Genomic DNA, 25,185 nt, shown 5'->3' with positions numbered 1-25,185 from the left:
CACCCTCTGAAAGCTTGTCCCTTACACCTGCATTGGAGGGAAGGCCAGTTTCCTTTTGTGGGGGCAACCTCTGGACACCTAATGGAGGATGTATTTCTTGAGACATTCCTACCACTAGATCAGCATGGGGGTGTCTGACTCTTCCTCACCCCATTATCTGGGCCAGGGAAGGCAGTGGGGCCAGTAGGGTCCTGGAGCCAGTAGTGCTGAAGGCCCTCAGGGGAGGCTTCAGCTCCTCCTGTCACATCTGGTAGGGACTGCCTGCCTCCCCTGCCACCTGGAGCTCCCACCTGGGATTGTTACGTGCCAGACCAGGACAGGGTGGAGGAAGCAGGCCACAGACAGCAGCATGTATGCCAGGAACTTCTGGAAGCAGCCCAGCCAGTGGGCCTTCTCCTTTGCTTTGTAGGCCAGGGACCCTGGCTGACACCTGGCGGAGGGAGTCCAGGATTAGCAGGAAGCAGGGAGTAACCCAGGGAAACCCGAGAAACATGCAAACCTGTTGGAGGCTGGGACTGGGTCCTGCCATGCCCATGTTCTCAATGGTGACCTCTGGATGAACACCCCCATGGGCTGGAGTCCTCACCAGGGATTCCACAGTTAGGGGTCTTGCCTGAGTCCCTCTGAGGATCCCCAATTTCTCTGAAAGGCTGCCCAGCCCTGACTTTCTGGTAAAGGGGGAAGAGAGGTAAATGATCTCAGAACTGTGCAAAGGTGGTGAGAAGGAGAGGAGACTTGGGCCCACTGGGAAGTCCACAGTGCAGTACAGAAGGCATGCAGTGCAGGGGACACCTGGCTGGGACAGTTGTGTGGATTGCGCACTGCACAAGGGCTCAGGCACTTGAGCGAGCAGTTGCACCCTACTCACTGAGCCTGACCTAGGCATGACATGGTACTGGACCAGAGGGGTTTCTCTCTTAAGTGGCGTACAGGGGTCACATATGGGCCTGGCAGAGGCCTGATACAGAGCAGGCTTCTTTCTTCTGGGATTCTGTCTCAGTTTCAAAGGAGGAAAATGCCTCAGGATGGGTCTGGAGCGGAACTCTGCTTCTGCCCAGGCTAGCTTTGGGGCAGTGGCAGTGAGGTGGGGATGGAGGATGTGCAGGCCCAGAGGGCAGCACCCTCAGATCTGCTGCTGGCTTGCTCATTGGTGCCCTCTGGTGGACATTCTTTTCTGATTTGCCCCTGGGCTGGGAGGAAGGATTCCAGAGCAGGTAAAATGGCTTTTAGTCCGGGCTCCTCCCTCACCTGCTCTCCCCAAATTGGAAGAATCTCCTGGCAGTTGCATTGAGTGGGACCTCACCAGGGCTGGTGGCGTGGGAGGCAGCTGGTCGTCTTGTAAAGTACCAGGACACCTGGATTTGAGGGCTGGCTTTTTCAATGACCACAGAGACCCAACTGTTTAGGTTCTGAGAGCCATGGTCCAGGGACAGCCCTTGACCACTCTGATGGAGCTTCTGCACACGGAGCACCTCTGGGTCTCTGTGGCCCTGAGGCTTCCCAAGATCCTATAAAGCCTGACTCCCGGCCCCCAGGCCCAGGGTCTGTGCTATCAGGGAAACCGTCCAATGCTGCCTCAGGAGCAGGCCATCACCTGGGCTGTGGCCTCAGAGATGGGGACTCCCGGGGGTCTAGGGCTGGGGGTGGTGGGATGCTACGTGGAAGCTACTTACTGGAAGCAGATGGCCAGCAGTTGAGCCACAAAGTAGGCCCCTTCGCACATGAAGACGGCGGCTCCTGTGAACCTATGGTGGAGACAGGTGAGGGATTCCCAGCGCCCTCTCTCCTCCTCGACTTCCCACAGCCTGTCTTCTCCCAGCAGTGGGGACCCCTGGCCACTGACAGCCACTGACTGGCCAGGGGTTTGCTAGCCTAACTCTGCCCCCAAGCCAGCATCCGCGGGGGCCGGCTCAGTACCAGAGCTGGGCTGTGCTGGGCCTTGGTGAAGACATGGGGCTGGGGAACAGAGGTGGCTGAGGGACCTGCAGGCCAGCAGGAGATCCTGACCCCCACACCCTGTGTGGACACTGCAGGCAAATCCCTCCACCTAGTGCCACCAGAGGGGCACCTACTGCTTGGTTGTGAGAAGCCTGGATTGGGTCAAGAGTGGAATGTGCTTGGCATGTAATGCTCATGGTATAGACAGTAGATATTATTGTTTCTCCTCTGTGACCATTTAGTACCTAATCTCTACTTCCTCCCACTCTCTCTATGCCTCCCACAGTCTCCCTAACTCTTCCTCTTCAGCTTTTAAATGGTGGCAACTAACACTTATATAGTGATCACTCTGTGCCAAGCATGTGCAAGGACTTTACGAATGTCAACTCATTTAGGCCTGTATCAGTTTTATTGTGGAAGCACTATAATCACCCTTAGCTTACAGCTAGGGAAACTGAGGTGCAGAGAGGTCAAACCCCGGCCACTAAGGTGAGGCAGTGAGTCTAAGTCTGAGAGCCCAGCCAGGTGTGTCCTTCACACCACCACCTCTGCCTAGGGCTCCACTCTGGCCACAGGGACCCTTCGGCCAATGGGTAGAGTGAGGAAGGCAGTGAGGGGCCTCACAAGAAGAGGAAGAGGGGAGCAGAAACAGGTGTGGCGAGAACTGGAGAAGAGCAAGAAGGCAGTGACAGCTCAGTTCCTACAGGTGCCAGCCCCTGGTGCAGGCCAGCCTGGACCTGGGGACAAAACAGGGAGGGACAGTCACATGGGGGCGTGCTATGCTGGTGGATGCTCTGAGTGAGTGTGCAGTGGCAGGAGTCTGAGATCTGCGTAGGGTAGACTGTATGTGTGCGGGAGATGAGGGAAAGTTGGAGGTGGGACGTTTGGGTGCCTTAGAGGGCCAAGTGGTATGAGGGCAGGAGGCATGGGCTGGGTGGCCGGGGGTGCAGATCCCACGGGGCAGGAAAGCAGAACATGAACTACTTGTCAGTGAGGAGCAGGAGGATTTGAGGCTGGGAAGACCATTTCCTAGGACTGGACCACGGGGAGACCAGAAGGACACAGCACCCCCTCAAGGCAGGGATGGAGTGTCAGGAGGATGCTGGGTCCTGGGCAGGGACAGGTATGCATTAACCAGCTGCTGCAGGAAGAAGCCTGACCTCCTTTGTGAGCTGTGCAAACCTGCCGAGGTGCGGAAGGCCCAGGCCTGCTTCTGGATCCCAGTGGGACAGTGCTGGTGGCTGGGGTGGGCTCAGTGAAATGTGGCAGGAGTTCAGACAGGAGAACCACTTCCAGCTGGGGGTGGGGGTAGGGGGCTTCAGGCTTGGGGTGGGCTTCCCAGGGCAGGGTGCCAGAAAGGAATGCCAGGCTTTGGGGATGCTGAGACAGCTTTGGGGGAAAGGCTCCCAGGTCTCAGCGGGATGGGCAATGGCTTACAGGTCAGGTGACTGGGCAAGTCTAGAAAGAGTCAGAAGCTCCTGGGGTATAAATTGAGTGACAGGATATGAGGGGTCAGAAGACGGCAAAGGAGTGACAGGGGCGGTGACAGCTGTCGGAGGTTGCTAGAGAGGCCTGTGCCTCTAGCGGCTGATTCTGTGGCTGTGTGATGGACTTGGAGGGCGGGCCATGGCTGGGAGGTGGTGGGTGTGAGCCACCTAGCAAACCACAGAGCTGCCCTGTGGAGGGAGGGCTCCCCAGGGTGCAGGCAAGGCCCCAGTGGATGTGGGGGAGGAGAACAAGTGGAGGACATACCTGTGACCTCACAGGCTCCCTCAGGATGGGGCTGCTGAGAAGCTGGGTGGCCAGAGATGGCTGGGGCCTAGGCTGTGTGATCGCTACACAGCAATCCCCTTCCCACCAGAGGCGGCTGGCAGAGAAGAAAGGACAGAGGCTGGGGGACCAAATGGACCCAACACTGAATCTGGACCTTGCTTCTCCTGAGCTTGGTGATGTGGGCTGAGCACCCTACTCTTTCTTAATTTTCTCATCTGCAAACTAAGAAACTATGACCTTCTATGGTGCTATCAGAGCTAAGGGACATGATGAAAATCATTTAACTGTGGTTGGCATGTATGTAAAAGGGCTCAAATATGTAGTCCTTTGAGCTGATTCCCCTCTCTCTAAAACTAGAGCTCAGTTAATGTTTGCTGAATAAAGAAATTATTCAAAAGATGGGTGGGTGGAGAGATGGATGGAGAAATGAGTGGATGGATGGATGGATGGATGATGGATGGATGGGTGGATAGATAGACGGATGAATAGATAGATGGGTAGATGTGTGAGTGAGTGGGTCGTTGGATAGGTGTGTAGATGGATGGATGGAGGGGTGGGTGGATAGATACCTGGTTAATTTAAGGGATGGTCTGACTAAACCCCTTCCCCAACCAGGGAATATCCTGGAAGGCCCCTGTACTCCTTCCACTTCTGGGATAGGATAGAATTAGTAGGGAAAAGGGGATATACACACATACTCACAGTAGATAGAAAGCCAGGCTTTTGAACTGCCCCTGGAGGAAGGTCTCAGCACCCACGCCGATCAACACTAGCAGGGGAAGAGGAGAGGGGAGAGTGGGCCAGGTGTTCCAGCGTCAGCCCTGAGCTGGTCTTTGGCTGTGGAGCAAGCCTTCTCCCTGTGGATGGAGGGCCGAGGCAGGCTCTCCACAGGACCTGGGGATTGGTGGATGAGAAGATGGAGAGGACAGAGAGCCTTCTGGATGGGTCTCTGGAAACCAGAGGGGTTTCAGGCAGAACCCCAGCGGTTTGCTAGTTCAGCCTCCTCAGAGCACAGATGCCCATCCTTCTCTGCCCACAGTGGTGGTGTGCCACCCCTTAGAGCACGCAGACAGTCCACGCTGACGGGCCACACCCCTCTGCTGCCCTAGCTGTCTGCCGTGGGTTGCCAACCCACAGGCCTAGGCCCATGTGGGCTGTGCGTCTGGGCTCCAGGTCTTGGCGGTGGGTGGGACCTGCTCCTCCTGGCCCCGCCCCTGCCCCGTTCACCTGCCCCTGTCACAGTTCTTGCTGTTCCCATGACCTCAGCTCCACTTGCTAGCTCGCACTCTTGGCTCATTGCTTTGAACCCAGGGCTGATTAAGTTCCTGGGGGTTTGCCCTGCTCAAGATGCTGCCCAGCTTCGTGTCTCTTCCTGCCCTTTCTTAACAGTTGGTATTCATGCCCAAACACCGGACCTTCCATTCGTCCTGGGTGAACCCCATTTCAGGCCCGCTCCCAGCCTTACTGGCTCCCGGCTGCCTCCTTACGGAGATCCCCAAGCTCTCAGGGCTTTGCGGGAGCAGCGGGGCACTGACCCCAGGCCACACCCACTCTGTGCTGGAAACATTCTGCAGGCAGCACTGTGGGGACCTTCTCCCAGTGCCCTAATCAGAACTCTTCTTGGCCCCAACCAGTCACATTCCCCGTGCCCACCTTTCTCTCTGGGCTCGGGTGACACATGCCTGTGTTTGTGGCTCCAGCTTGTCTCTCTCCCAGAAAGTCCAAGAGGGCTGGGCTAGGCTGTTGTGTTTGGCTGCCTGTGTGTGGCCCCTCATCTTTGTCACTTGGGGCTGGTCCCTGGCCCAGTACTGCCTCTCTTCCCGGGCAGACACTGTACAAGATCCACCCTCAGGTGCCTGTGCAGAACCACTGCCTCCAGAAAGGCAGTGAGGAGCTCCAAGGGGCCAGGTCCCATCCTTTACTGCCCGATGGTGGAGCATCTCGGAGAGGGGGACAGAGTGCCTCTGTCATGGGGAGGGAGGTGCCTATGAGCTCTTGGTGAGGGATGCCCCCCCCAGCCCCCTCCCCTCTCCCGATGCTTCAGGTCCAGAGCGGTAGCGGCACCGGTGCCTATTCTCTCCAGGTCCTAGGGGCTCACCGGCTTGTCCCAGCTGAAGGGCAGGGACACCAGTGAGCCACCCACCCCACCTCAGGGGCAGCACACCCTGCAGAGCACTTAATGGCCGCGTGCCCCAGCTCCTCACAGCAGCCCTGCCATACAGGGAAGAATTGAGGCTCCATGACCTTGTGAAGTTCTCCCAAGGACACGTGCCAGCAAGTGAAGGACCTGCAGAACAGACGGGAGACTCTGGCTCCAGGTGCCTAGTTTCCACGGTCTACCTGCGTGTGTATGTTTATGATGCACGTGTATTATGTGTATGGTGTATATAGTGTGTGTGTTTATGATGCATGTGTGTGATGTTTGTGAGTGTGTGTTTGACGCGTGTGTGTGACATGTGTGTCTTGTGTAAATACCCATTTATTTAGCCTTTATTGTTCATCCTGTCCTATTCTCAGCACTTAGAGTTTATGAACAGAGTCATCACAACCATACATGTGAAGGTGCTGCACTACCCTCATTTTACAGAAGAGGAAATGGAGACACAAAGAGTGTAAGCGAACTGCGGAGCTGGTCAGACCCTCAAGTTTGCCAGCTAGTGGCCTCACTCCATGTCCGTCCTGGCTTCCTCACTGTCCTGGGACGTGATAGTCAGGAGGACTCAACAAGCTGGCCGGTGACAAGCATGGCCATCGCTCAGGGAGATCACTTGCCAATTTGGGCAGGAGCTTCATTCACTTTGGGGGTGGCCAATTTTCCCTGGCCTGTGGGGGACGCCAGCGGAGGGGCTTGGGCACTCAGTCCCACCCTGATGGGCACCATCTGGCCAGTGGAGAGCTGCCTTGATGCCTTGATGGGAACACAGGGTCCATGGGCAAAGGGGCGTCGAGCAATGCTGTAGAGGCAGCACTGCAGTTAAAACACAAAGTGGCAACTGAGGACAGAGTGCTGGGCTGGAGTCACAGTTGTGTGTTATTACCTTGGTAACCATGGGGAAGCACTAGCTCATCTGAGTGGGTCTCCCATCTGTGGATGGGGAGGGTAAGTTATACCTCAGAGCTGTTGCTTGGACTGGAGAAAATTAGGAGTCTGAAGAGGGTTTGTGCCAATGTTCATGAGCTTCTTCCTCCCCCAAACTTGGGCCTTGGCCACTTTCCCAGTCTCCAGCTAGCCTATTTCATACCAATGGAAGTGGGGTCACCGTCCCCAAGCTCTCAGGTAACCACAGCCATGATGGGTTCTGCAAGCCCAGGGACAGAGGACATCCTTGGGCTGGAGGAAGAGAGCAGGGGTGAGCCAGGAGTGTGGGTCCTCAGGCCAGGAGGTCTGTGAATATCCATGGGGATTCTCATGGGAGGACTAAGGTCCTTTGACCCTGGGGCCAGGGGTTCACCTTCTTCCTGTTTGGTCCCTCATTTCTGAACAGGGGCTCGTGTTCACAGAGGCAGACTGTGTGAGGCTGACAATGTTGAATAGCATGAAGGCCTTCCTTCTGTCCCCTGCATCTGTTTGTCTGCCTGAGGCCTGGACTCAGGGCCCTGCTTCTGCCCTGGAGCTACCTGGATGGGCTCTGTCCTGTCTTGTGGCCACCCTTCCTGGGCTGCGCTTCTACCTCATCGCCTGTGGTTTCCTCTTGGGGTGACTGTGCATCAGGCCCACCCGTGGGCTCTTGTCTAGGTGTGCTTGGTCCAGCAGGGATGTGATCCAGACCAAGCCCGGCTGCAAAGGAGCCTTGCCTAGGTGCTCTGGGAGCCAGAAGAGGGGAGGCCCATCCTGAGGACTATCAGGGAAGACTTTATAAGGAGCATTAAGCCCAGGTGGACTGGGAAGGTAGGGGAGATGGACATGTGTGAGTGGAGGGGCACTACAGGGAGACCCCCGCCCACAATAATAGATTTATTTATTTTGCATGGGAGAATAGAAAGGGGGTGGTGGGCAGTCTGTGGTCCTAGGCCCAAGAATGTTCTTTAAATACTAGACTCCACAGGTTGGGCAGGGGACCTGGCGTGTTTTGGAGCAGCTGAGGAGAGACATGTTCAGATTAGCCTTTCAGAATGTCTCCTGACCTCAGGCAGACGGAGTGAGAGGCTTTGGTGACAAGTGACTGAGACTGCCCAGCAGATGTGAGTGGTGGATGAGGAACAGTGTCCTGCTCTGGGTGCTTGTGGCCTCCCCTCTCCCAGCACACCTGGAACTGCCAGTTCCTTTGCTGGCCCGGCGTGAAGTGAAGTTCTGGTGTGCTCCTGCTGGTGTGCCTGGATGACCATGCTCACATGTCTGCAGGCAGGGCACTTGGCAAAGGAGCCCAGGAGAGGGGAGTGCTGGCTCTGTCTGGGGGCTCAGATGAGAAGGCCCCTCCAGTCACAGGAGAAGGGCATGCCCTGCTGATGCATGCTGGCCTTTGGCTTTTTCTGGGCAGTGGAAGGCAGGGATCCATAGGTGAGCAGAAGGCATCTGTGTTTGGTGGCTCTTTGGGCATGCCAGCCTAGCTGTCGCACTGGAAGTCCAAGTGCATATCAGGCACCTAGTAGGTCCTATACATGCATCTTGTTTCATCTGCCCAACATCCCTTGAGGTGGGAATTGTCAGTCGGGTATTATTTATGGAGAAGTCCCAGCAGGCTTTCTGCAGAGCACTTTGTGCTTTGCCAAGGCACGCTGTGGTAAAGGGCAGAGGAAGCAGCATCAGGATCAGTTCCTGGTGGCTCCAGGACCCTCTCAGAAGGACACTGGTGAGAACAGTGTTGGTGGGAGACACTTCTTGGGGTCCTTTATGAGCATGGGGGTGTCATGTGGATAAAGCCCATGTGGCCAGGCCATGAACCACTGTGTCTCCCAAGCCCAGCTATGGATTTTTGTAATGTCTGCATTACAGTGAGGCAGAAAACTACCCATTTACAGCCTCAATGACTCTCCTGGTACCCAAGCTGTGGGTCAGTGTGGGGACTGTCCTTCACCCTGGGCATCTGCCTGGGCAGAGTCTCCTCTGAGAGCCAGAAGCAGCCATAGCCAGAATCCCTAAGCCCAGGCAGTTCTGCCCCACATCCCAAGGGGTGCCCAGGCTGGGCAGGGTCCAGAGCCCCCTGTGGCCAGCCCACACCCTTATTCACAGCACATCCTTTGAGCCTGGCACCAGATAAGCACAGGGGGCAATATGCATCACGGCCTGGGCAGATAGTCCTGGACCCAGGGAGCAACGAGATACTGAGGTGGGGACTGGCTGCAGTGCTCTGGGTGCAGGGCAAGCTGGCCCCATTCTGCCCGAGACTAAGGACAGCCTTGCACAGAAGGAAGGCAGGGAGCTGCTGGGAGCATGGAGCCCTGTGAACACAGCCTGGAGCCTCCCTGGCCGTGGTTCTGTGTGCCGAGAAAGGGCGCGTCTCTGTGCAGCTCCTGGGGCTGGGCGAGGTCACAGGGCCACACTGGGGCAGCAATGGTGTGGCTTCCTGGCCCACACCCTCAAGTCCTCATTTACCTTGCTACTTCCTCCTGCCCTCCCACGGGAGCCAAACCCACCAAGAAAGCTATACCTGGGGTCCTGGGAAAACCCCCTTGTGCAGTCTGGGTGCAGCCCCATACGCCGGGCATGGGGCCTGCTTCTGCAAGGACTTACTCTCATCTCAAACACATCTCATCAAAGGCCCCCTAGGCTTCTCAAGTTCGGGCCAGTTGCCATTTCTAGGGTAAACAAGCCAGGAACGGTCTCCTGGTGAAGATGTTCCTGCTGGTCCCTAGGGCGGCGACACTCCCAGGGATCTGGGGGTTAACTGCTGGGCTCTGTGGCAGAAAACGGGTGCTGACCCCTATGTGCTTTCGACCATTAGCTGAAAGATACTCCTAATTATAACAATGCCACCTGGGGTTTCTTTGTTTCAGCAGATGGGTTACATTGAAGCTGGCCACACATTTTTTGCAACTCCTCTCATTGAGGGGTGGAGTCTAGGTCACTCACTTTGAGTGTAGGCTGGCCCAGGGACTCTTTTGTCCAATAGAACAATCTGCAAGGAAAGTTTGGGGCTTGCACAGATAATTTGCAAAGACATTCCACCCAGTCCTCTTAAAATGTTTGTTTTGGGAGAAGCCCCCACCACATGAGAAATTGGATGGTCTGGGGGCCAGCTGCCACATGTGAAGAAACCCAAGCTTGCCATGCAGAGGCCTGCCGAGAGGGACAGAGACAGATGCCCAGCTCTCGCAGCCAGGCGCAGGACACGAGGTGAGGAAGTTATCTCAGGCATCCCAGCTCCAGGCGGCACAAAGTAGGAAACTGATGAGCCAAGCCAAGAATCAGAACCAAAGTTCCAGCATGTGGCCCTGGACAAACCATTCCAGTTACTCCACCTGAGACCCCAGCCTTCAGAGACAAGCTGCCTCCACTGTGCTCTGCCCAATTCCCGAGTCATACAATTTCTAGCACAATAAAATGGGTGCAATCTTAAGCCACTGTTCTGGAGTGGCTTTATTAGGTAGCCCTCGAAAATGGGAAAAGCAGCTTCATCCATCTTCTAACTGTGAGATTTCCAGACAGAAGTCTCAGGGCTGGTCGGTACTCTATTCTGACTTCAGTTGTGAGCCTTCCTCTGTGGCCCTACAGGCCTCGGGCTCCCAGTCCTCAGCTTGGCCATCAGCAAGCCACCTTCTGGGCTCATAGGCCCTGCAGCACCCTGTCTCCTGCCCAGACATGTGCATGGCCCTGGAGACGCAGTCTGCTAGGAGTGGGGTGGTATCTGGGGACTTCTTTGTGGCCACAGAATCCTGTCAGTGTTTTATATCTTAGGATTTTACAGAGGACCTAGAGGCTATACCTCATCCAAAGAAGGTCTCCTCAACAGCTTCATTTTCAAAGAATCCCAGGGAAAAAGGGAGGGAAGAAAAAATTGAGGTCCCCTTTGCAGGAGAATTTTGTGAACTGTACCCATCACTCTCTGCAGACAGACACATTAGCAATGCCCTGGGAGCCCTGGGCCTGGTGTGGGCACTGAAAGAAACCGGGAACAGGCTCTTTGGAAGGCACCACAGTTCTGTGTGGCACAGATATATGACTCCAAAACTGCTTTGACTAGGGGCCTGGAGTTTCCTGAATATTTTTCAGGGGACAGTCTTCAGAACTGGGCATTTCAGAAGCCAGGAAGTGAACATGAAGCATGGACTTAAATTGTTGAGTGAGGAAGGGGATTGGTGTGTGAGAACGGGCTTGGCCACCTACCTCCTGAGTTTCTGTCTCCCCAAGACTGTGCAGGTGGGCTGCCTGCTCCCCCATGTCAACCCTATGGATGATGATAAAAACAGTGCAAACTGGACCTAGGAATCCTCCAGGGTTCCTCTGCAGGCAGGGCTGTCTGCAGAACACGGACAAGTTACGCATCTAACATGGCCAGGAGTAGGGAGGGGTCGGCAAGGTCCCTGGGCACAAAACTTAAAGAGATGCTTCTCTCAGGGCTGTGCAGCACCAGTGTGGCTCCCCGCCTGACCCTAGCAGAGGGTGCCTCCAGCCCCGGTATCCAGAGATGTGACCCAGGGTTCAGGGGCTTGTAGCTGCTCATGGAGCATGGCCCATGCTTGTGGTTCCCCTTCTTCCTCATGCGGCAGCCTGGCTGGCACCTTGTAATCTCTCCCTCCCAGGGCGGTCTAGTTCAGTACATCAGCAATTCACCCCAGCAAATGGCCCCGAATGGGGCATGGGGAAAGCGAGTGTGTCCTTGTTCGGGCTTAGCAGGGTCCAGACAGTCTGGACCAGGAAACCTGTGATGCAGTCTGGGGCCAGGCAGCCACCTTCTGAGTGTCCATCTTCTGAGTGGCATCCTGGAGCTCTGGTCCCAGAGTGTGGGTGGATGGGAGCTCTGAGGATGCTGCAGCAGAGGGGGTCTGAGGATTGATCGCCCAGGCCAGGTCCCGGCTCCTCAAGCACATCATGACTCACTTGTTCCTCTTCCCGAAAATGGACTAATAAAAGCATGCATAACTGGCAATGAGGATTCCATCTATAGTGCTGTGCAAATGTAGATGATGGCTAAGACTATTATTAGGAGAGGTGGGCTGTTCCTATCAATACTCTCAAGGGTAAGGAGAGGGTTTATTTTCATCCTTTCCTTCCATTAATATACTTGTTTATGCAACTAAAGAGCTCTTCTCCATGCATTGATGTTGCTCATTGATTTTCCTGTCTCAGGTTCCCTTTGCAGCCATGACTGGGATGGAAGTCATCCAAGGCCCCATCTGCCTTGAGGTATCTTGTGCAATGTCCTCTGTGCAGTGTGCTAAGGGCCCTCAGGGCTCAGGGCCAGAGTGCTCCTGAGGGTGGGGTCCATGCGGTTCTTGCTGACTGCTGAGGGCCCCGTTCCTGTGGCTTCTGGCCCTAGGCTGCTTTCTGCCTCCGGACTGACCTTAGGGCTGGCTATAGATCATTCTGAATCCATTGCTGGGTTGAGTTTTGACACCTGTCTTGCATTCAGTGCAGTGCCCTGGTGGCAAAGTAGGACACTTCAAAGAGGTCACACTGACTAGCCTCCCATGCCCGGCTGTGGTGTTGGCCCTGGATGCCTGGGGAGTGGGACGAGTCATGCTCACCACTGCTGAGGGCAGCCCCGTAACTCGCCACCTCAGACGTACTCCTTCTCTCCATCCTCAGGCATGCATATCTCCTGCTGGCCTTAGGGTATTTCAGGGAGGGACACACCTGCTTGTGACCATGGCTGGGGATGGCTTAGGCTCTAAGGGGACGTAGCTGGATGTGGTGGTAAAAGCTGGATTTTCACCATTTCTAAGAACATGAATATGTTGGAACCAGTTGCTGAGAATCCACTGAGACAATAGGGGACAGAGCCAGGCCTCTCCGCTCAGGAGGTGTGTGGCAAGCCCAGCATGGCAGAGAGGTGTGCCTGTGTGTTGAGAGCTGTTCAGCTGGCCCAGACGAGCCAGGGTTCAGAGATGCTGAGGAAATGCTAAGATTTTATAGCAGAAAATTCTAGATATTCAGTTAGAAGATATTCAGGGGAGACTGTGGCTCTCAGTTCCCTCTGATGTCCCCCCTGATCCCATGTGGGGAGGAGTTCCCGAAGGCAAGAAAGCAAGCATGCTCCCAACTACAGTCTCCAAACGCGAGCTGTGGACTAAAGCTGGCCACCAGGAGGTCTGCTCGGTTTGTCCTTGTAGGTGCCGCTGTGTACACTGCAGTGGTGCCCCCAAACCTTTGCCTCTCTTGGTGCTCACATCCCTTGCTATGTGCCCATATATTCCCTCGCACTAAAGTGAAGTCTGTTTTCCCACCCCTTGAATCTGGGCTCAACAATGTGACTTGCTTTGGGCAACAGGTGTTATCAGGCACTGTGCAAGCAAAGGTGTGGACTGGGCCCATGAACCAGGCTCGTTCTCTTGTGCCTTCCATCATCATGGCACATTCCTGAGCCAGCAGGACGGAGCATGACAGGCGCAGGGGGCATGGTGGTCCTTGCCATTCTAGCCATGGCCAGTCTAGGCAGACCAGCAGCCCCCACAGAGGTAAGAACACCCAGGCAAAATCAGCAGAACCACCTAGCCTGCCCAACCAGATGGGTGAGCAATGAAAGCTTGCTGCGGTGTGCCACTGAGGTTTCTACAGGTGTTACACAGCATTACTCTGGCAATAGGTACGTTGTTAAAACAGCTGTACTGAGGTGTAACTGACCTCCAACAAACTGCATATAAAGTGTTCAATTTGATAAGTATTGACATATATATGTACCCAGGAAACAATCACTACAATCAAGATAAGGAGCCTATCTACCTCTCCAGAAGTTTCTTTTACCCTTGTAATCCTCCCCTCTCATCTTTCTAACCTCCAGGCAACCATTAATCCACTTGCTGTCACTAGGGATTAGTCTGCATTTTCTAAAGGTTTATATGAATAGAATCATGCAACATGTACCTTTTTGGCTGCCCTCATTCATTCAGTATAACTATTCTGGGATTCATCCATGTGGTAGCGTGCGCCCATAGTTCATGCCTTTCTATGGCTGAATCGTATGGCTGTAACTTGGTTAGTTAATAACCCATTTGTTTATGGGCACTTGGATCATTTCTAGTTTTTAGGTATTACAAATAAAGATGGTCTGAACATTTATGCACAGTTTTTGTATGGACATATGCCCTCTCTTGGGTAAATAGCAGTGGAATGGTTGGGTCATAGAGTGGGTGTCTGTTTAGTTTTTTAAGAGATCGCCAAACCTTTCCTGAAGTACGTATGCCATTTTACATACCTGTCAGTAGTGTATGAGAGTTCCACTTCCTTGCTAACACTTCAACACCTGGCATTGTGAGTCTTTTTATTTTTAGACATTCTAATAGGTGTGTAGTGGTGTCTCATTGTGGTTTTGCTTCGCATTTCCCTAATGACTAGTGACATGGAACATCTTCTCATGCTTATTTGCCATCATATCTCTTTGTTGAATTGTTTATTCATTCTCTTAATTATATTTTGAAGAGTGACATTTTTAATTTTGATGACATGAAATTTATAAATTTGTTTTTTTGTGGATTAAACTTTTGATATTGTAATTAAGAAATCTCTGCCTAACCTATTATTAAGGTTTTATCCTATTGTTTATAAGTTTTATACTTTTAGGTTTTACACTTAAGTTTATACTCCATTTTGAATCATCTTTTATATATGATACAAATTATAGAGGTTCATTTTTGGTAAATGGATATTCAATTGTCCAGTATCACTTGTTGAAAAAGTTATCATTTCCACAGTAAATTGCTTTTATATGTTTGTCAAAACTCTGTTCACATATGTATGGGTTTATTTCTGGATTCTCTTCTGTTCCTACTATCTTACTTTGTGTCAATAATGCTGTATCTTGACTTCTGTAGATTTGTATTAAGTCTCAAAATCAGGTAGTGTTAATAGTCTAACTTTGCTCTTTGCTTACACGGTTGTTTTGGCTACATAAGTACTTTCGCATTTACATATGAATTTTAGAAAAAGCCCATTGAATTAAAAAAAAACATAAATTTTGACTGGAATTGCATTTAAACTGTAGAGTAATTTTAGGGGAGAATTGACATCTTAACAATAGTGATTCTTCTGACTCATGAACAAGATGTATCTCTCATTTACTTAGATCTTCTTTACTGTCTCAGTGTACTTAGTTTACAGTGTATGTATGAATTTTTATTTACATTTTTGTCAGATTTATTGTTATTTCATATATTTGAGGCTGTTATGAATTATATTTAAAAATCCCATTTTTAATTGTTACTAGTACACAGAAATATAACTGGTTGTCTTCTGTAACCTTGCTAAACCCTTTATTAGTTATAGTAGCATTTCTGGTAGATTCCATCTGATTTTCCATAGATGATCATGTCATCTGTGAATAACAAATTTTTCTTCTTCTTTGCCAATATGTTTGCATTTTATTTCTATTTCTTGCCTTATCATACTGGTTAGAATCTCTAGTACAATGTTAAGTAGAAGTCATGAGTGTGGACATCCTTGTTACCAGTCCTAGGAGAAAAAACATTTGATCTTTTACTTTTAAATAGGTGTAGGCTTTTGCAGATGCCTTTTTTAGGCTGAGAAAGTTTTCTTCTATTACTAGTTTGATGATAGTTTTTGTCATGAAAAGATGTTGCATTTTGTCAAGTGTTTTCTCTGTATCTCTCTAGATAATAGTATGGCTTTTCTTTATTAGTTTTCTAATGGGGTCAGTTATATTAGTTGATTTTCAAAGATTAAAGCAGCTTTACATTTTTGGGATAAACTCTACTCGGTTATGTTATATAATCCTATTTTATATTTTTATTTGACTTGCTGCAAACATTATTTAGAATTTTTACGTCTATGTTGATGGATATTAGTCTGTAGTTTTCTTGTGATGTCTTTGTCTAGTTTTGGTATTGGAGTAATTGGTATCTATAGAATTAGGTGGGAAGCATTCCCTCTCTTTCAAATTTCTGGAAGAGATGTGTAGAATAGATATTATTCTTCCCTTAATATTGTAGAATTCACCTGTGAAGCAAGCCGTCTGGGCCCATATACCACTTTTTGGTGATGACATTGTTTGCATGGAGAGATTCTGCTGACCTGATACTGTTGAGGATATTGCCTCTAATGAAGAATAATGACTTGATTTCAAGTCAAGGTATTGCCTGAAGAATTTGCTCTTTTTCTTTCTTGCATTCGGAGAGAATGCATCTGCTCACTTATCCACATGGAAGCTTTGTGGTGCCAGAAAATAATGACCATGCCTCCAGGCGCTCTCTATCCATGCCACACATGCCATATTTCCTCATAGTACCTTTACCTGGATGTACTGCAACCTAGGAGGGTGAGTCCCCAGAAACCTCTCTCTCCTTAGTGTTAGTCAATTGACCTAACTATATTCCATGTTGGTAACAGCCCTTTTCAGACGGTTGTTCAGAACTAAGGAAAATCTTAAAAGAGCTGTCAGCCCATGAAAAACCAAGCGAGGCTACCCTTTTCCTTCTGGTTTGACAATTGCATGTGGTGTAGAAATAACCAGTTTCCCATGTGCTGATCTTCATGACCCAAGCTCAAATGTGGGAAAATGTTACTCAGTGTAAGACCTTGCATAGTCAAGCCCTTTCCTCCCTTTCCAACTTCAGGGCCATATATTGCCTCTTCCTTTCCTCAGATCTTCCTTCTTTTTCCATCCTGCAAGAAGAGCCCATCACTCACACTATATGGTCCCCGTGTCCTGCATAATCATCTAAAAATAACCAGCACTGAGTGGGAATCTATATGCCAAGCAGTTTACTGCTTAAGTCATTGTTTCATTGAATGCCCACAACCCCAGAGGGCAGATACACTTATTGCTCCCATTTTGTTGATGAGAAAACTGATGTTTACAGTTGTTAGGTAACCTATCTAAGATCACATATCTAGTAAGTGGTAGGGAATGACACAAATACACCCTTCTAAATACCTAAACACTACACTGCAGTGGTTGGTGCTTGGATGTGTATTTACTAGCTTCTCTCCCTGGATGGACCATGTACTTCTCAAGGATAGTAGTCATGCATCCTAATCTGTGTGGCTACATTGCATGTGTATTCAGCAAACGTTTTCTGAATAAGTGAATTCTAAGTGGAGTTCCAGATTTTTTTGTTTTAAATCTAAGAAGGAGGACACAAAGAAGTAAAGAAAGAAGTGCTAGAACCAAGTCATATTATCTTTCAGTAATAGGAGGGTGGAACAGAAGTAGGGATATTTCATTTATTCATTGGGACAATCAGATCAGGAAAGGAAAACAGTCAACATTCACTTGGAGGATCTGAAAACAACGTGGTCTTGTTTGGGTAATAAAGCTACCCATGGACACGAAGCACATGGAGCTTCTTTAGATGGCAGGGGGTGATCATGGGTATATACATTAAAGAAGAGTAGAAATAAGCATGGAGAGCCCAAGGTGGTTGTTCAGAAGCATTTGCTTTTTAGCTTTTTTGTTTTTGAAGGATTTGATAGGGCTATGGTCAAACTAAGCAGTTATTATGGATGTATAAAGATACGAAATAGTGAAAACAGCTGGGTTTGAATGCTCCTTTTGTCTTAGTCCTTATTAATAAGCCAAGTCTCCAATTTGAATGGAGGGTGGCAGGGAATGGGGCTCTGTCCTCTATGTGGCAAAGAGGTCAGTGGTCCAAATACCTGAACAAAACAGAACCCCTAAGTGACCCCAGGTTGATCCAAAGTAGTTGATTTGTGAGAAAGAGCACATTAGCCTGAGAAGAGGGACTGCTCAGTGGCCCTGTCCCAGTGCAGATCATTTTTTGGTTGACTGTGTGGTGCCTTCTCCTTCTTCGGAGCCTTGTGCTGACACTATATCCTGTGAGTGGGCAGACTGGAGCCCCGGTGCCAGGTCTGCTGCCTGCTGGCTGTGAGATGTCTGCCAAGCTACACAGACATTCCGGGCCTTGGTTTCCTCACTGGTAAAATGGGACTGAGCTCAGCATTTGGCTCTCAAAGACACTGGTGGAACTTCAGCAAGATAGAGACTTTATAGCATTCTGTTCATCATGCCCTTCTGGACACAAAGATGGAAGGTCCCATTGCAGTAGCTGCTTCCGGAAATGTGAGCAGATTTGTCTGTCCCTGGATGGGGTACAGGAGCAGGTTTGGAAGGAGGGCTGTGGTAGTACCAGTAGAGACAGTGCCGGTTGAGGCAGGCCTGGCAGCCATTCAGACAGAGAATGAGATCTGGATCTGATGTCAGGGTCTTTAGATTCAGTGGATGATTGGTCTCACTGTGCTTCAGTGTAAGCCTGTCTGTTTGCACCAGGAATCCACCTCCCCCAGCTGTGCCTGGCCAGGACTGACTGATGGTGGGGCCTGGGGTGGATGGCCTCAATCAGACCCTTTCCATGCCCTCTGTGTGTTTTGCATCCTGCATTATGGGGCTGCCAAGACATAGACAGACATGTCCTTCAGCCTGATATAGGTGGATAGGTGGAGGCCACACTGATGTGACATCAGGGTCCCAGGTGTAGACCACCGTCAGCTAGAATCTTGCTTCTCTGCTTTCTGGTTGTGAGGACTGAGCAAGGCTTCACCCTACCAACCCTCGGTTTCCCCCTACATACACTGGGGATGAGGAGGAGCATGGTGGCACTCAAAGGGTAGTTATGAGGACAAAACTAAATACTAATTTAAGACAGGTGCTCAGAGCTTGGAAATGCTCAAACAGCAATGCTCATCATCAGCTATTACACCAACGCAGGGGCAGCAAGAGGGATAAACAGCCCTTGAATGTTGGCAGTGAGAAACCTCAAGCCCCAGAGAGTGACCCTTGTTCTGAGGTTGGTTGAGAGACCTCACCAAAGGGCCCAGGGACATTTTCTAGGCTTTTCCCCTTTGGGGAGGCGTATGCCCCTCCATGTACAAGGACACAGAGGTGCAGAGGGCTTGCTCTCCAGTGACCAGGGCCTCGGGAAATGAGTCCCTCTTACCTCCACACTCCACCTAGGTCTGCAGGGCCCTTGAGGTATATCCTTCCCCAACACAGGGGCCTCTTCCCAATCTTTCCTCCACAGGCTTGGGGCAGGAGCTGAGTAGCTGTGTGGAAGTGCATGGAGACTCACCCTGAAGATTAAGGGGCCTGAAGAAGTTCAAAGGGAAGCCAATTCTGCCTTCCCAGAATGGGGGTGGGCCCAACCTGTGGACAGGCCATCTTCTCATTTTATGGAGGAGGAGCACCATGAGCCTCTGTGCTCCCACCCCAGGCCCACCTTCCTGACAGCTGGTCTTCAGTGGGAATAAATCACGGGGTTGAGTCTCCTGGGGCCTGGGCCTCTAATTCAAGATGTCACGGCCTGCCTTCAGGCAGACACAGTGAGTATCTGCTTTGAGGGATGGACAGTTAAGTGTCCAGTTTCTGCCCAGGGAGATGTGGAGTGCTCACAGTCTGTGTGCTGTTCCCCACTTGTGTCTGCTTCTTTGGGTCTCCTGAGACCACATCTCAGTAGCAGAGGCACTCAGAGGTCACACGTGTGTACACACACTGCCTTCCAGGCTGGGGAGGTGATGCAAACAAGCAAAGCCTGCCAGTCAAGTGTAAGACAAACTGGGGACTGTGTGGCTCTGTGATGACCTGGAAACCTATGACTGGTCCAAAGGAATAGAATTTTCTAATTTTTGAAACACTTCCGGCTGGGTGGAGTCTGTCCATGGCCTGTCTACACCTGCTGGTGGCAGCTATGCTGTCTGTGCCCCTGGTGTTGGAGCACAGACCTGGGGTGGGTAGCAAAGGCCATGGAATCACTGGACATCCTAACCAAGCTTTACCCACAGGAACTGGGTGGAGCAGAAGGAAGAGGCTCAGCCCACCAGCACCTGTGCAGGGCATGCTGGCCATAGCTACTGGACTTACTGTCCTGGTGGAGTCTTCTGGGCCTAGTACACTTGGAATCTCTGAGCCCCAGATCCCATCTACAGAAGGGACGGGGACCCTGGTTCCTGCTGGTGACACTTGGGAGACCTTGAGTCTTTCCCTAGATTCTGGAGAGCCCACAGTCCTCCCACAAAGCCAGGGGCCACCTTAAGTCTCTGGGGGAGGTGACAGCCTTTTTCTCAAACAGCAACACCCCTACAAATGAGGCCTAGACTTCTCAACAGAGATTTCAACAAAAAAGAAGCTTAAGGGAATAAGGAATTTTCAAATCTTATGCACTGGAAACAGGCCAGGAGCTCACTGACACTGGAAGAAATGTGAGTGTGCCCAAGAGTGCAAAACCTCCGTCTCTAGCCTCCCGCTGGCCTCCGGCACTCTAGAAAGCTCAAACGAGATTATGGGAAAGCCTGGCCATTAGAAGGCAACTCATGGCCTCTCTTTAGCCTGGATCTAGAGGCCCATCCTCAGCACTGACAGCAGCCTCTGTGCAAAGAATCAGGGAGCAGTATGTACGTGAGTGTGTGAGTGTGTGTGAGTGTGTGTGTGGGTGTGTGGCTGCAAACCCCTCCCACTGGCTGAGATAAATCAGAGTTTAAACTGTCTTTTGATAATCTATTAGAAGAATAGATATATATTAAAATAGCTTCCAGACAGGAGGCAAGCCTCAGGCCTGGGCAGCATGTGGTGGGGGAACTGACTCTGATGCCTGGCAGCTGAAAAGGGTATGTTTAAAACATTTGGAAACCACCGCCTAAAGGAGGGCAGAGTAGACTCAAGAACAATAGAGGCAGACCAGGACTTGAACCCCAGACATGAAAGCCCTGTTTAGAGTTACTTCCCCTGCCCCAGGATGGACCTAGGTGCCCTTCTCTTATGTGTAGGTGACAGTATGGCTCTGATGGAGGCTGGAAGTGGTTCCCCCACCAGCTCATCTGCTCTGGGTCCTCAGAAGAGAGATGCTAGACCATCTCTGGTGTCTGCTGGGTGGCGCTTCCTACTTTGGCAACAAGGGAGCTCTGTGGCCAGAGTCCAGGCCTTTTCAAAAGTTGAGACCCAGGCTGTAGGCTAGCTGTCCCTCTGGTCTGCAGTGTGACCTTGGGCAAGGTCACTGCTCTTATATGAGCTGAGGTGCCCAATCTTGTATCAGGAAGGGTGAGGTTAGACCTCTTCCAACAGCTTGTCCTGTACTAACTCCAGGCCCAGATGCTAGAAGAGCTCACAGGACAGCCTACCACCCGGGAATGACAGAGACCCCCACAGAGCTCTGAGTCACTGGGGCTTCTCCCAAGAGCTTTATGACCTCAGTTCACTTAGCTGTGCTTGATTCGTGCATCCTTGATGCTCCAGAACACCAGCAGGCCCAGTTATCTCAGTCCTAAGGATCAGAACACGCAACCCTGGAGGGGCTGGGTGGTTCTCCAGAGGTCACACATCAGCAAGTGGCAGGGCTGGGGCCAGAACCAGCCCTGTTTGAATCTGAGCCAGGGGACATTTCCCATTCACCAAGACCCATGCTTAAGTGGCTGGGAAGGACTTGATGAGCAGTGGTGTCTTTGCTTGTCCCCAAGGGACAGTGGGGCCAGAGCTGAGGGCTCAGAAGGATGCCGGCTCACTCCCTCTGTGTTGGGGCAGTGCGCAGGCAGAAGGCAGGACTGTCCTGCTCTTTCTGTCCTGGCAGGTTGAGCTGTGTTGTGACCAGGCTGGGTACAGAGAGGAAACATTTCCATCCCAAATGCATGCTGCATTCTGCAGGCAGGCCATAGAGAGGGGCCTGGGTTCTACAGGGCTTTCCGTTAACTGGGTTGGGGTAGGCCAAGGGAAACCCGATCGCCATGCCCATCCTCTGGCTCAGACTGTCCCCAGTACTGGGAATTCTCTCTCCATGAAATGGGGCTATGGTGTGAGGAAAGAAAACACGACAAGCTTCCGTGACCATTTCCATAACCACACAGTGGAGCGCTGGATTCACTTTTGCCCTGTCCTTTACACCTTCCCCTGTCAGCCCTTGCCTGCATCCGACAGCCCCCGGGGAAGGTGGCATGAATCCCCAGCCTCATTTTGTGGATGAGGATGCTGAGGGCTCCCGAGGTCACCCGGATAGTGGCTGCCAACAGAAACTCAACACAGGCCCTCTGGCTACCAGCCCCAGACGCACCCCACCTGCCTGCCACTGCCCTGCAGGAGCGTTTCTGGAGGAACAGGGAGGAAAACAAGGGGCAGATGTGACCCAATGTGTTGTTGGGCCCCAGCCGGCTGGCTCGCACCCTTGGCAGCCCTGTCTGTTGGGCCCAGTGTGGGGGCTGCAGCTGGGAGGCAGGCTCTTACCTGTAGCCGTGGCAATGCCCAGGAGCCGGCAGGTGTATTCCAGCCCTGTCCAGAACGCCTGCAGCTCCATGGTTCAGGGTGGAGGGCTGGGTTGCAGCAGGGCAGGCAGCAGGCGCTCCAGCTGAGGTGCTCCTGAACCCTGTGGGCAGGGGAAGGCTGTGGCTGCTGGATGGCTGGTGCTGCAGAGCCCTGCCTCCCTAAACCAGTCCTGGCCACCACCGCCCGGCTGAGGTGTGAACAGGGCTCACCTTCCCAGCTCAGCCCCCATGCCCTTGCCAGGCGCTCAGCTTAATCATTACCTTGGAAGAATGCCCTTGCAACCGGGCCTGGCCTGGAGCTCCTGCAACTCAGGCTGCCTGAGATGAGGCCAATTAGGGCTGGGCTGGAGGCAGCCTGGAGCTGGCAGTTAACCATTTCTGGCTGGGAGGAGGGAGCCAAAGAGCCAGCCCAGGCCCTCCCTACTGGAGCTCTTAGAAAGCAACATCTGGACCTCAGGCCTGTGTGGTCCCAGAGACTCCAGGCCTAGAGGTGATGGGGTGCGTGCAGGTATGTGTTTGTGTGAGTGCCCAGGACAGGCATGTGTCTTTAAACCACCAGCAGAAAGAACTTCTACAATGAGTTCCAAGCTTCTATTCTTTTGCATCTAGGTGGATTTAGAAAGCTTTCCAGTCTGTGGCAGATTTGGACTCCAACCAGACATTAGCTACACATGGACTTTCCTTTATCCCAGACATACATCCCTGATGTGTGATGTGGGAAATGACCATGATTCTTTGGGAGGGGAGTTGCTATGTCAATAATTAATCGAGTGACCTTGGGAAACCTGAAGATATTTGTCAGCCTTAGAAACTTTTGCAGAAAATAAATGAGAGTGTTTGGCTGGACTGTTGGTTCTCAAAGTATATTGTTCTGAGAGTTGTACCAGGAAGTCCATCCTTTAAAATTTGGCAATCATGGGATTTTACTAATTCTTAATTTACTAATTGACATGAGGGATTGAATGATATCAGACTTCTAGTTTTCCTTCCAGGCATTGTTCTGAAATCCTTTCCCCTTGCTCATATGGGATAGAAAACAAAACAACCAAATTGGGGGAAAAAACCCAAATTCTAATAATAAAGAAAAACTCAGGCATGGTCTGTCTTAGTTTTTGCTTTGGTGAGGATGCATACATACACTGTCATATAATGAATATATATTTTTTGGCTACTGAAATTATTCTGATTTGATTAATTTGATCAAGATTCCATAGCATTTCATAAAAACTATCTTTTTTTCCATCACCCTGCCCCTTTGAATGAGTTTAAGAACCTCTGTGCTCGTGTGACCTTTAAGATCATGTTTACAAATGTATTATTAGACATATTTATTTATTGGGTTAGCTGACTGTGTTTAGTAATCAACTCCAAACTTTTCAACTCTCCATGGGTATTGACACTGGTACCTCCTCCCCCAGATCCTGGATCTGGCTCTCTGTGGGACACACGAGTGGCAGGGCTGTTGATACTGGGGGCCTGTGCAGGAACTTGCTTTGAGTTCCTTGGGATCACTGGCTCCCCCACAGCATCCCTTGCTTCTTCCTTGCTAACAGCAGCTAATTTTGTGGCATGTCCAATGCCTGCCTGCTCAGAAGACAGGGAGTCCTTCCAGGTCTTGGTTGGCTGGGTCTGTTCAGTCCACCAGCCCTGTTTACAGCCTCCCCTTCCTGGTGACTTTGGTTTAGGAATGAGCATGTGACCCAACTCTGGTCAAATGGCTCGGGAGGGGGATGTGCTGATGCAAACATTCAGCTCTCCTTTAACAGGGCCCAGGGTGGCTGTGCCCCCTCCCTTTGGGCACATCTGCACTGGGATGGGCATCTGCCTCCTGACAGGGGTGTCAGGCTAAGGGCATACCCAGAACCCAGGGTTTGTCCAGTGAGATGGTGGGCAGCCCCAGCACTGGCTGTGGTTTGGAGCAAAGAGATATGTTCTTTGCTGTTAAGCCAGTTGACTGCCTGACATGGTGGGAAGTGCCCAGCAAGTTCTCCCCAAGCCTTTCTCTCAGGAAGCTCTCTCCTGGGCACTGGACTCAGGTTAGAGACTGAGCACTAAAGAGGCTGAGGTAGGGGTGTTGCTCCACTGCTGAGGGCACCCTTGATTCACCACGCTGCCTGCTCAGATGGATGGAGGAAGGGATGTGGGGCTGATGGTGGACAGAGACTAGGGCCTGTTGCTAAAGCCAAATGTGGAAGAACCTCAGAGGAGACTCCTCCCGAAGGAACTGCAAAGGAGATGCTGGCAGAGTTTCTGACCCTCTCGCTCCTGTGAAGCCATTTGTGGAGCTCCATGGGGAAGGGAGAGAATGGCTGGGCAGACAAGTCCCGTAGACTTTCCTGAGTCCGGAGAGAAGATTTCCAGGAACTGGGGCCAGAGACCTTAAAAAAGAAGCTGACTGAGAAGGTGGTGAAGCTCCTGGACATCTATGGCTGACCTTGTTGCCACTATGGGAAAAGAGAAGGGGTGTTTCCTGGAGAAGCCAGTGGACTGCCCAGGGAGTTCTGCTTCCAAGAGGCTGCTGAGAGGCAGAGTGGAGGGAAGGTCGTGAACTGGATTGCTGTGAGGATCCTGCATGGGTGTGGAAAAGGGGCACGAAGAGGGCGCTTGTATTACAGCGGCACAGGGAGCAGCATGCCTGGGGCACTGCTGCTCTGGACATGGCCCTGCATGCATAGCACACAGAGAAAGCATGATGTCTGCTTGTACTGCATCTCAAGGAGTCCAAACTCACACCAGTGGGTGGAAGTTGTTGGGAGGAGATTTTAACTCAAAGCAGGCAAAGGTGTTCTGACCATCATTCCCCCTGACAGGATGGGTGGTTGTGGGACGTCTTGAGGTCCCTGGAGCCTGTCCAAGTATGGGGCGGGGTGTGACCCTGGGCAGTTCTCAAGCACCAGTTGGATACATCTGACCTGGGAGTCTGTGATTCTAGATGGTGTGATTCGCAAAAGAATCTAAACAGGGGCTCTGAGCAGGCACAGGGATGCTGCTTAGAAGACAAAGGAAGAGAGCAAGGGTTTCCTGCCTTCCCTCCTATCCACCTGCTCAGGGTCACTGGCTGCCTGGAGTGGGAGGGGAGAGGAGGCTGCGGAGCTCAGCTCTGCAGGTAACGGCTGTGTGGCCCGCATGCTCACTTTCCCTCTCCGTCCTAATCTTATCTGTAA

General features: G+C 51.6%; 1 protein-coding gene across 1 annotated transcript in view; it reads right to left on the bottom strand.

The window, feature by feature from the left end:
- The window catches only part of TMEM72 (transmembrane protein 72), a 32,664-nt gene extending 10,476 nt beyond the window's left edge, over window positions 1–22,188 (bottom strand). Inside the window, exons 1-4 of the mRNA XM_036908766.2 lie at window positions 21,984–22,188; window positions 4,414–4,480; window positions 1,674–1,745; window positions 291–430 (exon numbers count right to left, since the gene is read on the bottom strand). Of these exons, the coding sequence (XP_036764661.2) occupies window positions 291–430; window positions 1,674–1,745; window positions 4,414–4,480; window positions 21,984–22,053 (349 nt within the window). The 5' untranslated portion in view covers window positions 22,054–22,188. The remainder of the gene's footprint in view (window positions 1–290; window positions 431–1,673; window positions 1,746–4,413; window positions 4,481–21,983) is intronic.
- Between the last annotated feature and the right edge of the window lie 2,997 nt (window positions 22,189–25,185).

Source organism: Manis pentadactyla, chromosome 8 (assembly GCF_030020395.1).
Source record: "Manis pentadactyla isolate mManPen7 chromosome 8, mManPen7.hap1, whole genome shotgun sequence".
Lineage (NCBI taxonomy): Eukaryota > Metazoa > Chordata > Mammalia > Pholidota > Manidae > Manis > Manis pentadactyla.
This window is presented reverse-complemented; position numbering and strand designations above follow the sequence as displayed.